The sequence below is a fragment of the Rana temporaria genome, chromosome 13, assembly GCF_905171775.1.
Source record: "Rana temporaria chromosome 13, aRanTem1.1, whole genome shotgun sequence".
Classification (NCBI taxonomy): Eukaryota; Metazoa; Chordata; class Amphibia; order Anura; family Ranidae; genus Rana; species Rana temporaria.
Genome location: NC_053501.1, coordinates 15565710 through 15580288, shown reverse-complemented (window position 1 = coordinate 15580288; position 14579 = coordinate 15565710). Strand labels below are relative to the sequence as shown.

Below are 14579 nucleotides of genomic sequence, written 5' to 3'. Positions count from 1 at the left end.
GCTCTGCACCGAGAACTAGGCGATCAAAGACTGCTGCTCGCTTAGTTCTCAGTCTTCAAATTCACAGAGAGCCAGTGACTCAGTCACTGGCTCTCTGCTCTGCCCTTCCAGTGCTCACTGGGCAGTAAAGAGGGCAGGAGCATCTGGCACAGGCTCTCAGGAGCACACCAAGAGGCTGAGGCAGCTGCCGGTCAGACAGACAGCCCATCTATACATTCTATACCCTAGACCAGCGGTCTCCAAACTGTGGCCTGGGGGCCATATGTGGCCCTTTATCTGGCCCATGGGGCATGTTTCCTGCCGACGCCAGCAATGGGGCAAGATTCCTGCCACTATCACCAGCAATGGGGCACGATTCCTGCCACCGACACCAACAAAGGGGGCATGATTCCTGCCACTGACACCAGCAATGGGGCACAATTCCTGACACTGACACCAATGATGGGGCACGATTCCTGCCACCAGCAATGGGGCACGATTCCTGCCACCGACACCAACGATGGGGCACGATTCCTGCCACTGACACCAATTATGGGGCACGATTCCTGCCACTGACACCAATTATGGGTCACGATTCCTGCCACTGGCTCTCGCTGGCCCGTCTGAAGGATAGTAAACTGGTGCTTTGTTTAGAAAGTTTGGAGATCCCTGCCCTAGACCGCTGTACTACATTCATACCTCTAGGAGGCGGTACTATTTGGAAAATTCTGAATTGTATCTGCTCAACAAATGGGAATGCTTTGGCTTTATAGGTATTATATTAAAAGAGAAGTATATTTGTTTTTATTTTCCCAATATACTTACCTAGATGGATGCAGCATCAGGCCGATGCTGCATCTGTCCCCCAACGTCTCTGCACCGAGAACCGAGCCACCGACGACTCGTTTCTCTCAGCTCCCTGAGCGGAGAGCTGCTGACTGCCAGCAACTCTCCTCTCTGCTCCTCCACGCTCATTGCAGCGCTGAGCTGTGGAGGGGCGGGGAGCGGCTGTCTGAGTCTCTCAGCGGCTCACTGAGAGACTGAGACAGTTATCAGTCCAGGCACTTGGCGAACCCAGACTTCATTGTTGTGATGACACTGTGCCTGGACGGATCTGTGTGACGTCAACAGAGAGCGCACTTTAGACCGATCTCTGCTGAAATCGGTCACAGGAGTGCAGAACGAATTGCACTCCTATGACCCATTTGAGAAGTACAGTCAAACAAGCTCAGGCTGGACTTCTCCTTTAAGAAGCCTGAACTAATGTTAGGCCAAATTTGATCTGAGGGATTATTTGCATTTTTGGTGGTGATGGGGACCTTGGATACCTCACAATCTCCTGATGGAACCCTGTCCAGACTGGAAGAAGACCTGACTGCAATGACACCTGAAGACTCCATTATGATCACATGCGAAGATCTGGTTAACCCCTTGACGCCGATGTAACACAAATATGCGGTCCCACTGCACTGGGCTTTTTTATTTTTTTTACCATGGGGCCGCATATTTGCGTACCTCCCTTTGGACTGGAAGCGTGCTCCCAGCACAGGGACCTGGGTCTCACCGAGAGCCCCGAGTGCCGTACCAAAGATCGGGACCCAGATCTCTGATTCTGGGTCACCTGATGGGCTGCCACAGTGATCAGTCACTGTGAAGCCACCCCTGTGTTTCTCTCTCTCTGTGAATAGAGGCGAGAGAGAAACATTGTATCTTTGTCTCTCCTTGCAGAACGAGAAAAAAAGTGTGTAAAAAATAAATAAATAAATACCTATATCACGGTTTGCTCAAGATCGGTGCCAGGATTAGTGTTTGGATCAAGTAAGATCAAAGGTCAGGGTCAGTATATTTTGGGCAGGATTTTTTTTTTTTAATTAGTGTCAGTGGGCCAGATTCACGTACTTGCGCTGCGGCGCAACGTATGTCATTTACGTTACACCGCCGCAAGTTTTAAGCGTAAGTGCTTGATTCACAAAGCACTTGCCTGTAAACTTGCGGCGGCGTAACGTAAATCCGTCCGGCGCAAGCCCGCCTAATTCAAATGGGGCGTGTACCATTTAAATTAGGCGCGTTCCCGCGCCGAACGTTCTGCGCATGCTCCGTTAGGAAATTTCCCGCCGTGCTTTGCGCGAAATTACGGCGCCCCGAAGTGTTTTTTGAACGGCGTCGTGCGTTACGTCCTTTCGTATTCCCAGACGTCTTACGCAAAAAAAAAATTAAAAATTCGACGCGGGAACGACGGCCATACTTTAACATGGATGGTCCTAATATTACACCACCTAAATAGCAATCGCAACTTTACGACGGGAAAACCCGACGACGTAAGAGAATGCGACGAACGCGCGTACCTTCGTGGATCGCCGTAAACAGCTAATTTGCATACCCGACGCGGAAAACTACGCAAACTCCACCCAGCGGTCGCCGAAGTATTGCATCCTAAGATCCGAAGGCGTACGAAGCCGTACGCCTGTCAGATCTTAGCCAAATGCTGTCGTATCTTTGTTTGTGAATTACAAATAAAGATACGACGCGGCAAATTTCAAAGTACGCCGGAGTATCAGTAGATACTCCGGCGTACTTTTTCTGTGAATCTGGCCCAGTGTGTTTTAGGTAGGACAAAACCAAAAAAAGCAAAATGCACACTTGTTTCTGGGCTGTACTACGGGTACAAATAACACATAACATACACATACGTGGCATCAGTTGTTCTTTGATGGTAGGTTATGATAGGAACAAGAAATATACAGCTAGATTTGTTTTTTTGTTTTTAATATATATTTTTTAGGCCAGTTTTCCTTTGATAAAAAAAAATAAAAATCAGTAGGTATCCATTATCATTTACCACAAAATGAAAGCCCAATTTGTCCTGAAAAAAACGCGGTATAATCCAACTGGACAAAGTAGTTGTGATGATATGTACGGTTAACAACACATGTCAAAGTTGCAAAATTGTGCTTAGGCATTTAGATTTGTTTTACCCTTAGGCATGGAGGGGTTAAAAAACTGAATAATTAATTATTTATCTTCAATACCTGGCCAGTACACTGGAGGATATTACATATAACTTGGCAATAATGTACTGCAAAGCTGCATTTCTTGTCTTCAACATGCTATAAAGTAAACAAACCCACTTTTTATAAAAGGTTTACTCTGCGTCTATAATTGGATTGGATTGGAATAAATACTTATAGAGCGCCGAATGCGAGTTGTGAAACTCGCGTCTAAGCCCTTGTCATAAATACCGCGGGCCTCCCAGTGGAAATAAGTTTTCAGGCAGCGCTCTATGAGGGAGTTGGACACAAGGTGCAGCACAAGAGGAGTCCTGGAGGTGAAAATGGAGGACAACTAGTAAGGAACATTTACAGAGCACAAACGTAAACAAAGGATGACGTATAAGAAGGTTGCCTATGACTTCATGGCTGCTGCTTCAGTTTCCAGGATCGCTCAAACAAGGGGAGGAGCTTCTTTTGGGGGTTCGAGGCTCGGAGACACACGGAGAGCCCAGACTTCCCTGTGAACTGTAAAAGCCGTCAGCCTCTAAGGTTTCTGACGCTCCGTTCTGCATCTGTGGAGAATTGGCTTCATTTCTGTTTTCTATTTCCTGGTACCAAGAACTCTGCGAAGAACCAGAGAAGTGAGCAGAGCTGCGATTGCTCCCCGCGGCCTCCCTGGACGCTGGGGGCGGAGTTAGTGCTCTCACTGCATTGTGAAAAGACTTTAGAGCTCTCTGGCTCCTCTGCTTCTCTAGACGTTCTTTTCTTGCTCTACGACGCTGCTGCTTTCGTTGATCCTTCACCATCTTCTTTCGAGAGTCCACCAGATTCCTAGCAATCAGGGGGTCATAAAACAAGAAGATAGGATTTATTAAGAAGCTACGCCGCCGTAAGTTAGCGAGGCAAGTACATGATTCACAATGTACTTGCCTGCTAAGTTACGGCGGCGTAGCCTAAAGCGGGCGGGCGTAAGGGCGCCTAATTCAAATTTGTCTAAGGGGGCGTGTTTTATGTTAATGGAGCTTGACCTGACGCTTTATTCCAACTGCGCATGCGCCGGGCGCCTACATTTCCCAGTGTGCATTGCGGCTAAGTACGCCGCACGGGCCTATTGACTTCGACGTGGACGTAAACAACGTAAATCCCTATTCACAGACGACTTACGCAAACAACGTAAAAATTTCGAATTTCGACGCGGGAACGGCGGCCATACTTCAACATTGGCTACGCCACCTAGGGCCCAGCTTTAACTTTAGGCGGCCTATCTCTTACGTAAACGGCGTAAATGTACTGCGGCGGCCGGGCGTACGTTCGTGAATAGGCGTATCTAGTGATTTGCATATTCTACGCCGACCGCAATGGAAGCGCCACCTAGCGGCCAGCAGAAATTTTGCAACCTAAGATAGGACGGCGCAAGCCGTCGTATCTTAGATATGTTTAAGCGTATCTCTGTTTGAGAATACACTTAAACATAGGTCGGCGCAGATTCTGAGTTAGGTCGGCGTATCTACTGATACGCCGGCCTAACTCTCTCTGAATCTAGCTATTTGTCTATAATAAGGCTTACCAGTAGGTACTGAAAATATCTCCTAAACCTGCACTGTTTAGGAGATATTTACCATATGCGCTTGCGCCAAAGTCATCGTACCGTTTCTACAGGACCAGCGCATGCGTGGGAGTGACGTCACACGACTTTGCCAGTCACAGAGCCAGAGTCCACGGCCTCGGAAGGAAGAGGGGTGAAGATGGATGCGCCCACCAGCTGGGGACATCGCGGGCTTCGTTTGCAGGTAAGTAGCACAACATGGGCTAGTATGCGAGGCATACTAGCCCATTATGCTTTTATTTTGCAGGGAACAAAAGAGGAAGTAAAACCCCAATCAGGGTTTACTTCTATAGAGGGCCATCACCCACAAGGGATAACGTCTGGAAGAACTGCTGTTGCCTCCAAATCTACAACCCTCCTTCAGAAAGATTACTCCATCGTATTCAAATACAAAGCTTTCCTTGCATAGGCCAAAGTGGAAGACTTGTGTCTACACTGGACACAGAAGATATCGTGACTTGGCTACAATGGAGTGAATGGACAAGGAGATAGAATAGAGAAGAATGAGAAGATTGTAGGTGGGCCTCTCCAATCCTCTAACCTGTAGTCAATGGTTCCTGTCTGGTGTTTGTCCAATCTTTGCACCAGACAGTCTATCTGAGCAGAATCCAGGGGGAGACCGGACAGCTGAGGAAAGAAGAGAGTCAGAGCTCACAGAGGGTTATATAGAAGGGGAACATGGGCAAGGCAGTGTTACATACAAGTTACAGGTGAACATCCTATGATTGAGATGTGAAAACACTTTACAGAAAACTGCATCCAACACTTCCACACAGGGGGCTAGATTCACATAGATCAGCGGATCTTTAGATCTGCGTGATCTATGCGATTTAAGATCCGCTGCCGCAAGTTTGAGAGGCAAGTGGGTAATTCACAAAACACTTACCTCCAAACTTGCGGCGGCGGATCGTAAATCCCCCGGCGGAATTCAAATTCCGCGGCTAGGGGGAGTGTACTATTTAACTCAGGCACGTCCCCCGAGCCGATTTAAATGCGCATGCGCCGTCCGCGATTTTTCCCGGCGTGCATTGCTCCCACTGACGTCGCTAGGACGTCAGTGGTTTCGGCGTGAGCGTAACTTGCGACGAGCGGGTTAGAGAATCGGCGTACGCAAACGACGTAAAAAAAAAAAATTTGACGCGGGAACGACGGCTATACTTAACATTGGCTGCGCCTCATAGAAGCAGGGGTAAGTATACGCCGGGAAAACCGCTACGTAAACGTCGTAACAACACTGCGTCGGACCCGCGTACGTTCGTGAATTGGCGTATCTCGCTGATTTACATATTTCTCAACGTAAATCAGCGAGAACGCCCCCCGCGGCTATTTTTAAATTGCAGTTAAGATCCGACGGTGTAACACAGTTACACCTGTCGGATCTTAGGCATATCTATGCGTAACTGATTCTATGAATCAGTCGCATAGATACGACAGGCCTAAGTTAGAGATACGACGGTGTATCAGGAGATACACCGTCGTATCTCTATGTGAATCTGGCCCAGGGATTCTACACATTCTATGTATTAATAAATATGCTGTGGCTTTATATGAATGGCCACCAAACACCTAGACAGATGACAAAGGAGGGCTAAGTTGTGTGTTGGCCCATGAACAGCTGTATACAGTCTGTGGATACTCGCCACAATGAAACGACAAAAGTCGCTGACTGGGACACTCATGCTGCCATCTTTGTCCATGTTCTTGAAGAAGTCCAGCAGGCGCAATTTGCGTTCATCTAGAAAGTCCTGCAGGGGTAAAATAACCAATGTTAGATAACCAGATCAGAAAAATCGGGGCAATTTATCAGCATTGGAGCAGCCAATCAGTTTCTATCTTTCATTTTCAAAGATTTAACTGAACAAGCTTATGATAGAAGCTGGTTGGTTGCCATGCACAGCTGATCTAGATTCTGCCTGTTGGTTTTGATAAATTCCCTTCAGAGTTTTGCCATGCTTATTGGAGACAGGTAATACAGTTAGCGCTTAGGCCGGCCATAGACGGTTCAAATCAGTTTGAGCCGTGTGTGGGCAGAATGAATGTACCAAGTTTATCGATCAACTTTGGTACAACCAGGCATGAGATACGAAGAGAGGAAATGGATAGCCGCACTCCATGGCTCAGCCATGATTAAGCACTAGCTCAGTGCGAAACGCGTCGGCTGTTCCCTTGTTCCTTTGCTGCGACCTTGTGAAGTGATGTATTTGCTGTCCGTTTGAATAAAAAGACAACCTTTTGGTTATTGGAGTGCGGCTATCCATTTCCTCTCTTCGTATCTCATGCATGGTCAGTGCATTGCCAGCACCCACGGTATCCTGAGTCAGTCTACTCTATATAGTGACCCACCTGGAGCGGTGATCCTCTTTTTTCTCTATTTGGTACAACCAGCCTGCCAGATTCGCTTGCGATTACCGCTAGCGGCTGCTACAGCCACTAGCAATAATCAGTCTTCTCCCAGTTGGGGCGGGTTACCCCACCTGCCGGGAGCAAACACTAGTTTGGCAGAAGGTATTCCCCTCTCAGCACTGTCTGTGTTGATGGGGAAATGTACCAATTTCTTTCCTGCAACCCGTGGCTGCAGGAAAACAAATTTGAACCGTCTATGGCTTAGCCTTGCCCAATGATGACGTCTCTAAACACAGAAAAGCCATCAAGACACATACAGAGTGGAAAGACATGGATCACCTGCATATGCTGAGTGCTCTATACATAAATGACATAAAAGGCATCATCACCTGGATAACCTTCATAGGATCGGGGCGTGTTGGACGTTTCTGTGCGATAAATCCTTGTTTTCCAGCAAACAGAACCCGCAGTCCAGGCCGAGAGATGGATGCCGCTTCCAGGAGAGAGAGAAACTGCTGATTGACCAGAACGTTCTGTAAAGAGGGGAAAGGTCCATTAGGGTAATATTATTCCACACGTAGAGGTGGCTTCATGTGGCCCTTTGGGCCCCAGAACAACGCTGTGGTGCAAATTCCAAGGTGCTTCACTGTTCTGTTATGGTAATAAAGAGATCATTTGTTTAGGGGTTCTGTTTCTTTATTTATAAAGGTCTCGGCTACATGTGAATTGAGTTTGGTGGTCTCAGCCCGGCTCTCGGTGGGTGTGCTATGCGAGGTAAGCCTGCGCTTAGTACGCCCACCTCCCTCCCACAAAAACCACCACACCTACACACGCACTCGAAATTGGGTTAACATGCACGCACTTTGACCACGCGGTCTCTAAAAGAGAGGCGAAGGACTAACGGGGCTGGTTGAGCGGGCTAGATCCTCTCGCTCCCTTGTAGGGAGTCCCTCTGCCCCGTTGGGCTTCAAAGCAGAGCAGGTAGGGCGGGCTGTGTGGGAGAACCCCCTCACACACCCGCCATTGCCACCCGGGGCATGGAGAAAGGTGGCAGATTGCCTCTGGGGGAGGCCTGCCTACTCCCAACTCCTGCAGTCCGGCTCCTCTCTCGAGTACACGCACAAAATACACTTTTAAAGAATAAAAAAAAAAAAAAATATGTATTTTATATATATATATATATATATATATATATATATATATATATATATATATATATATATATATATATATATATTAGAGGGACAGTTACCAATAATATTTTTTATTTTTTTTGGAAAAGCCTATGGCGTGTGAACATGCCCAAAAAAACTTCACCCAGTGCAGAAAAAATGTGCACACACATAAAGAGTGTTCACAAAAACGTGCAGACGGGTGCAACGTCAAGTGGTCCTCCTGTGAAGAAAGGACCCAAAACCCTGATCCCCCGGGGCGTTAGGCTCCAGACGGGGACTGAGGTACTGTGGTCCGAGCAACCGAAGCCGACACGGACCCAACTTCCTCGGAGGGACTGCCGAAACAGAACCCTCCCAGTACTAGGTGGGGCTCCCCCGAAGGGAGACCCCATGAGAGCAGGCAGACTAAGCCAGAAGGCCATGTCCACCCAATCCCAAGACGTTCAGGGCTGGCCCCCTACTGATCACACAGTGAGACAAAATGTGCACAAACAAAAAAAAAAACGTGACAAAACATAGGCAATACATTAAATAAAGTGGGGGAAGGGATAGTGGAGAGGAGAGTGAAAGAAGTGGCCATTGTGGTGAAACAATGACCAGGCCCTCCGGCCAGGAATAAAAAATTGCTCCGGTCCTAGCCAAAAGGCCCGGCCCAGGAGGCAGGTGCTAAAAAAAGCGTGTAGCTGGTGCAATGACCGTGGTATCTTTAAATCAAAGTGTCCCTCACACACAGTGATACTCAGATACCCCTGGACTGCCACTCCAGGGGCACATGCACCATAGGCTTTTCGTTCCAAATCGAACCCCCCGACCAATAATATTATTTGTTTATATGATCATTTATGAAATCCTAAAATGACTCAATGCCCATTATTGCACAATGTAGTCATCCATCCTCACACTGGTAACTCACAGAGATGTCCAAGTCCTCTATTCTGTTTTCCGGCCTCCTGGTAATAGAATTCAGCAAAACGATGGCACCCTCTACTGTCAGCGGGTTCCTGGCGAGCTGCAATAAATGGATGGTGGGATTTAAATGAAATGGCAGCAGAAGCGCAGGATGGAGGGCAGCATACCTGGGAACTCCGGCACACAAATAGAGACTGGCTGTAGGAAAAGCAGCTACCGAGAACAAAGGCCTGATAGTTCAGGATCTGTTGTCGCTTTCATCACCTGTGTCATCTGTTACCATCTTAGAATGTGTCAAATATACAGGGCACAGTCAGATTTAATGGTAAACGTATAGCTTAAAGCGGATGTGCCATGGGAACAAAATATTAAAAGCCAGCAGCTACAAATACTGCAGCTGCTGACTTTTAATATTAGGACACTTGCCTGTCCTGGAGTCCAGCGCCGATCGCAGCAGAGCACTAGCAATCGCTCGTCACTCTGCTGCTCCCCCCGCCATCCACGCTGAGGGAATCAGGAAGTGAAGCGCTGCGGCTTCACTGCCCGGTTCCCTACGGCGCATGCGCGAGTCGCGCTGCGCCCGCCGATTGGCTCACAAGCTGTGTGATGGGAGCCGAGTGTTCCCAGCACACAACGGGCGACAGACGGGATGTGACGGAATGCCCGTCTTTTGCCTGTAGCGTGTGGCCGGAAGTGGGTGCAAATACCTGTCTTTAGACAGGTATCTGCACCCCCCTCCCCCCTGAAAGGTGTCAAATGTGACACCGGAGGGGGGGAGGGTTCCGATCAGCGGGACTCCACTTTAGGGTGGAGAACCGCTTTAATGTATAATCCATCCATGGCTCATATTGAGTCTGAAAAGAGTCCAGAATAACCAAATCACATTGCAGATATTTTTTCCATGGTATGAATGATGAAAAGAATGCTCTGACTGTGTAAATTTATTTTGCTTTCTGCCAGCCTGTTCCAAATTCGGACCTACCTTCAATGCTGCCTGTGCTGCCCTCAGCTATTCCTTTGCGCCATCTGTCCTGAGCTCAGCTATTCCTCTGTCTTCTTTCGGTTCTGAATACTTTACCTTTGTTGTTATTTGCCCATAACTCAGCTAGCTGTGCCTTTTCTGAATTCAGCTATTCCCCTGTTGATGCCTATTCTGCCCTCAGCTATTCTTCTGTGCTGCCTGTCCTGAGCGCAGCTATTCCCCTGTTGCTGCCAATCCTGAACATATCTATCGCTCTGCTGCCGCCTGTCCTGAGCTCAGCTATTCCTCTGTCCTGAGCACTATACATTTGGCATTGACTGCTCATAACTCAGATGCAGAGTGTTCTGAGTTCAGATATTCCTCTTGTGTTGCCTGTTCTGAGCACAGCTGTTCCTCTTTGCTGACTATCCTGAGCTTAGCCAGTCTACTGCTGCCACTTGTCCTGCGCTCAGTTTCTTTTCTGTGCTGCCTGTCCTGAGTACTAAACCTTTGGCATTTTCTGCACATAACTCAGGCTATTGCTCTGGTGCTGCCTGTTCTGAGCTCCACTGTTCCTCTGTGCTGCCTATCCCGAAGTCAGCTATGCCTCTGTTAATGCCTATCCTGAGCTCAGCTAATCTTCTGTGTAGCCTCTCCTGAGTGCAGCTATTCTTCTGTGTAGCCTGTCCTGAGTGCAGCTATTGCACTATTGCTGCCAGTCCTGAACATATCTATTCGTCTGTTGTTTCCTGTCCTAAACTCAGCTATTGCTCTGTGCTACCTGTTCCATGCAAAGCCGTTCCTCTCTGCCACCTGTCCTGGGTACTATACATATGACATTGTCTGCCCATAACTCAGGTATTCCTCTGGTGCTACATAAGCTCAGCTGTTCCTGCCGGTCCTGAATGCAGATATTTCTATGCTACTTCCTGTCTTGAGCTCAGCAGTTCCCTTGGTGTTGCATGTTCTGTAGTACTATAGAGTATTGTCTGGCATTTGGCATTGTCTGCCCAAAGCTCAGCTATTCTTCCAACACTTCCTGTCTGGTCCTTAGCTTTTCCTCTGTGCTGCCTGTCCTGAGCTCAGCTTTTGCTCTGTGTTGCCTACCCTGATTTTAGCTTTTCCTCTGCTGCTTGCCTATTTCTCTGTGCTGTCTGTCCTGAGTAGTATACCTTTGAGATTGTCAGCCCATAACACAGCTATACCTCTGGTGCCGTCTGTCCTGAGCTCAGCTATACCTCTTTTGCTGCCTGTTTTGTATATATACCGTATTTATCGGGGTATTGCGCGCTCCGGCATATAGCGCGCACCCCTAATGTGGACCCGCATTCCTGTAAAAAAAATAATTTTAGTACTTACAGTTTTGGTGTCTTGCGCGGCGTCCATCGGCAACCTCGTCGGGTCCGTCTGCGGCTTCGGTGGTGTCCTCCTCGTCGGGTCCGGCGTCCTTCTGCGCTGTCCTCTCCGCTCGATCCCCGCGCTGAGTTTGAACCACTGCGCCGGCATATACTGAGCGCAGTACACTCAGGTATAGTCAGGCAGGCTAGGCTCCTCTCGCGGTCACGTCCTGTGCGCCCTGTACATCCAGGATGTGACCGCGAGAGGAGCCAAGCCTGCCGACTATACCAGAGTGTACTGCGCTCGGTATATGCCGGCACAGTGGTTCAAACACGGCACGGGGAGCGGGTATCGGCGTATATCGCGCACCCGCGATTTTGCCCTGATTTTCAGGGCAAAAAAGTGCGCGTATACGCCAATAAATACGGTATATATATATATTTCTTTGTTGTTTCTTGTCCTGAGCTCAGCTCTTGCCTTATACATTTGGCATTGTCTGCCCATAACTTAGCTGCCTTTCCTGAGCTTAGTTATTTATCTGTGCTGCTTGCTCTGAGCTCAGTTATTCCCCTGTACCGTCTGTCCAGAGTTCAGCTATTCCTCTGTGTGGTTTGTAGTTAGTACAGAGCTGTACACCGTTCCTAACTCAGTTATTTCCCCATCTGGCCAGGGCTCAGATCTCCTTCTGATGCTGCCCGCTCTGAGCTCCACTGTACTTTTGATGCTGTTCATACCTGGTTCTTTGGTTTGTTCTGATCCGGATGGTAGACATCATGTGAAATACAGTACTTTCTGTATCCTCCCCCCAGGGCCCTGCAATGTGGGATTGTAGGTTTTCCCTCTATTGCTGATCTTACCTGGAGAACTTGCAGGCTCTCATTGCACTCCAAGCCTTTGCAGAAGAGCCGGACTCCCTCATTGCTGATCTGGTTGCAGCTGATATCAAGGTGAAGAAGGGAACTGTTGATTCTCAGAGCTTCTCCCAGTGCCAGAGCACCTTCATTGCTGAATCCATTATATGATAAATTCAGCACCTTCAACATCCCATTCACCTGTGCCAGAGGGAGAGGAAGTGCCGATAGCAGTTGGGTCATCTCATTCAGCAAAGACCAATAATAACAGTGCAGAAACATATTGCAACCAACCAGAAATGATCTCTGGCAGTTCCACCCTCTCTAAACTGATTAAAGGTGAAATCTGGTTGCTGACTCTTTGGAATATGTTAATTTACTCAGAAGAGGGTAAGTCCCTATTTGGGACAAGCATGCTACCACAGGTTTAGGTCATGATTGCTCTGCATACAAGACATGAGAGCCAAAAGTATCTGACCCCAGCTGCCACCCCCCAACCCCCTGCCCCCTCTTCCCAATTCCCCTTCTTCTGGGCTTCTTTCTGTTTCCTTCTCTTTGTATTGTTAATTTATATGTACAGTTTTAATGCTAGGATTATATGGGATGAAGAAGTGGATGAGCAGGAGATGGAAATCCCATACTGCCACATCCCCGCACCTTCTATGAATACGGGACATATCAGCAATGTATATCTGAGAATATTGATTGTCTGGTATATTGAATTATCTTATCTATGTAAACAGGGGAGGACTGACAACTCATGGGGCCCCCGGGCAATAGGAGATTATGGGGCCCCTGGGCAATAGGAGACTATGGGGCCCTCGGGCAATAGGAGACTATGGGGCTCTCGGGCAATGGGAGACTATGGGGCTCTTGGGCAATAGGAGACTATGGGGTTCTGGGGCAATAGGAGACTATGGGGCTCTGGGGCAATAGGAGACTATGGGGCCTTAGGGCAATAGGAGACTATGGGGCCTTAGGGCAATAGGAGACTATGGGGCTCTCGGGCAATAGGAGACTATGGGGCTCTCGGGCAATAGGAGACTATGGGGCTCTGGGGCAATAGGAGACTATGGGGCCTTAGGGCAATAGGAGACTATGGGGCCTTAGGGCAATAGGAGACTATGGGGCCTTAGGGCAATAGGAGACTATGGGGCCTTAGGGCAATAGATTATGGGGCCACACAGTATACACACACATACAGTATACATACACAGTATACGCACAACGACACACAATATACACACAGTATACATACTCACAGAATACTATAATCTTGGGATTTAAAAAAAAAAAAAAAGATTTTTATATCCCTGTCCCTGGTTTTACTGAGACTGGCAACCCTGATGGGGCATGAGGCCCTCGGGCAGTGCCCGAGTGCCCAAATGGTCAGTCCGCCCCTGTATGTAAACCATCTCGCGGAGGCTTCGACCTCTTACATTGTGGAATGATGTTTCCGTTTATGGACCTTGTTCATCCCTGAAAACTAGGGCTGTGGAAATTAACTATTAATTCCTTGATTAATCGTAAAAAAAAAAAAAATTGATCGACTGATGTTATCCCCTCCTCATCTGGATTCAGCAGTGATATCGTTGTACACCGTTTTATACCAGTATCATACTTGGCTATGACTGCTTTTGCTACTGTTTGGAATTACTCTCACCATTTTTACAGTTTATGTAGCTACATCGATTTTATCTCCAGTGCAATATTTATTGTGTTACCTATTTGAAGATTATAAAAGTTTAATGCTATTCCCATCGAGCGCTGCCTTTGTGTGTTTTTTGTATCCTGCTATCCATTTTTCCAGTGCTTGGTAGCTGCACTGGGAATCAGCCTGCAAGGAGATCAGCTAAAAGTAGTTGGATCTGTATGTGCGTTATAATTAATCGAAATTAGTCGATTAAAAAAAAAAAAAAAAAAAAATGATTAATCGAACACAACAATTTTAATCAGTAATAGCCCTACTGAAAACTTTTAATAAAAATTATATTTGCAAAAAAATATAAAAAATCTGGTTGCTAAGGGTAGCTGCAGTCAGCGTGTACAAATATAGGGGGTTACCCGTAGGCCGGCGCTCAATGCAATGGCTCCCTTCATACGGATGTGATTCCAGCTCAGATTCAGCTCCTGGAGACCCTCATTGGCAGCTGTGAAGGGACAGAAAATAGAGATATGAACAGTGAGGGGCCCCAGCATATGAGGGCATCTCTCCCTGTACTGAACAATGTCCATCACTCACCCAGCATCTGACCTAAAGACTCTCCTCCTTTCTCACAGAACTCATTGTGGCTGAGATCCAGGACTGTCACCCGGAAATTGGCCTGTTGGAAGGCAGACAGAATATATCACCCGCAGGCAACAAAAAAGCACAAGGAGGAAATATGTCCAACAGAAGATCCAACAAGAGGGAAGATCCCAATAGTG

General features: G+C 47.7%; 1 protein-coding gene across 1 annotated transcript in view; it reads right to left on the bottom strand.

Annotated features, from left to right (window-relative positions):
• Positions 1–2669: 2669 nt before the first annotated feature.
• LRRC74A (leucine rich repeat containing 74A) overlaps positions 2670–14579 on the bottom strand; it is a 21205-nt gene continuing 9295 nt past the window's right edge. The window contains exons 6-13 of the mRNA XM_040333190.1: positions 14395–14476; positions 14217–14302; positions 12159–12353; positions 9007–9102; positions 7308–7451; positions 6216–6320; positions 5117–5202; positions 2670–3800 (exon numbers count right to left, since the gene is read on the bottom strand). Of these exons, the coding sequence (XP_040189124.1) occupies positions 3404–3800; positions 5117–5202; positions 6216–6320; positions 7308–7451; positions 9007–9102; positions 12159–12353; positions 14217–14302; positions 14395–14476 (1191 nt within the window). The 3' untranslated portion in view covers positions 2670–3403. The remainder of the gene's footprint in view (positions 3801–5116; positions 5203–6215; positions 6321–7307; positions 7452–9006; positions 9103–12158; positions 12354–14216; positions 14303–14394; positions 14477–14579) is intronic.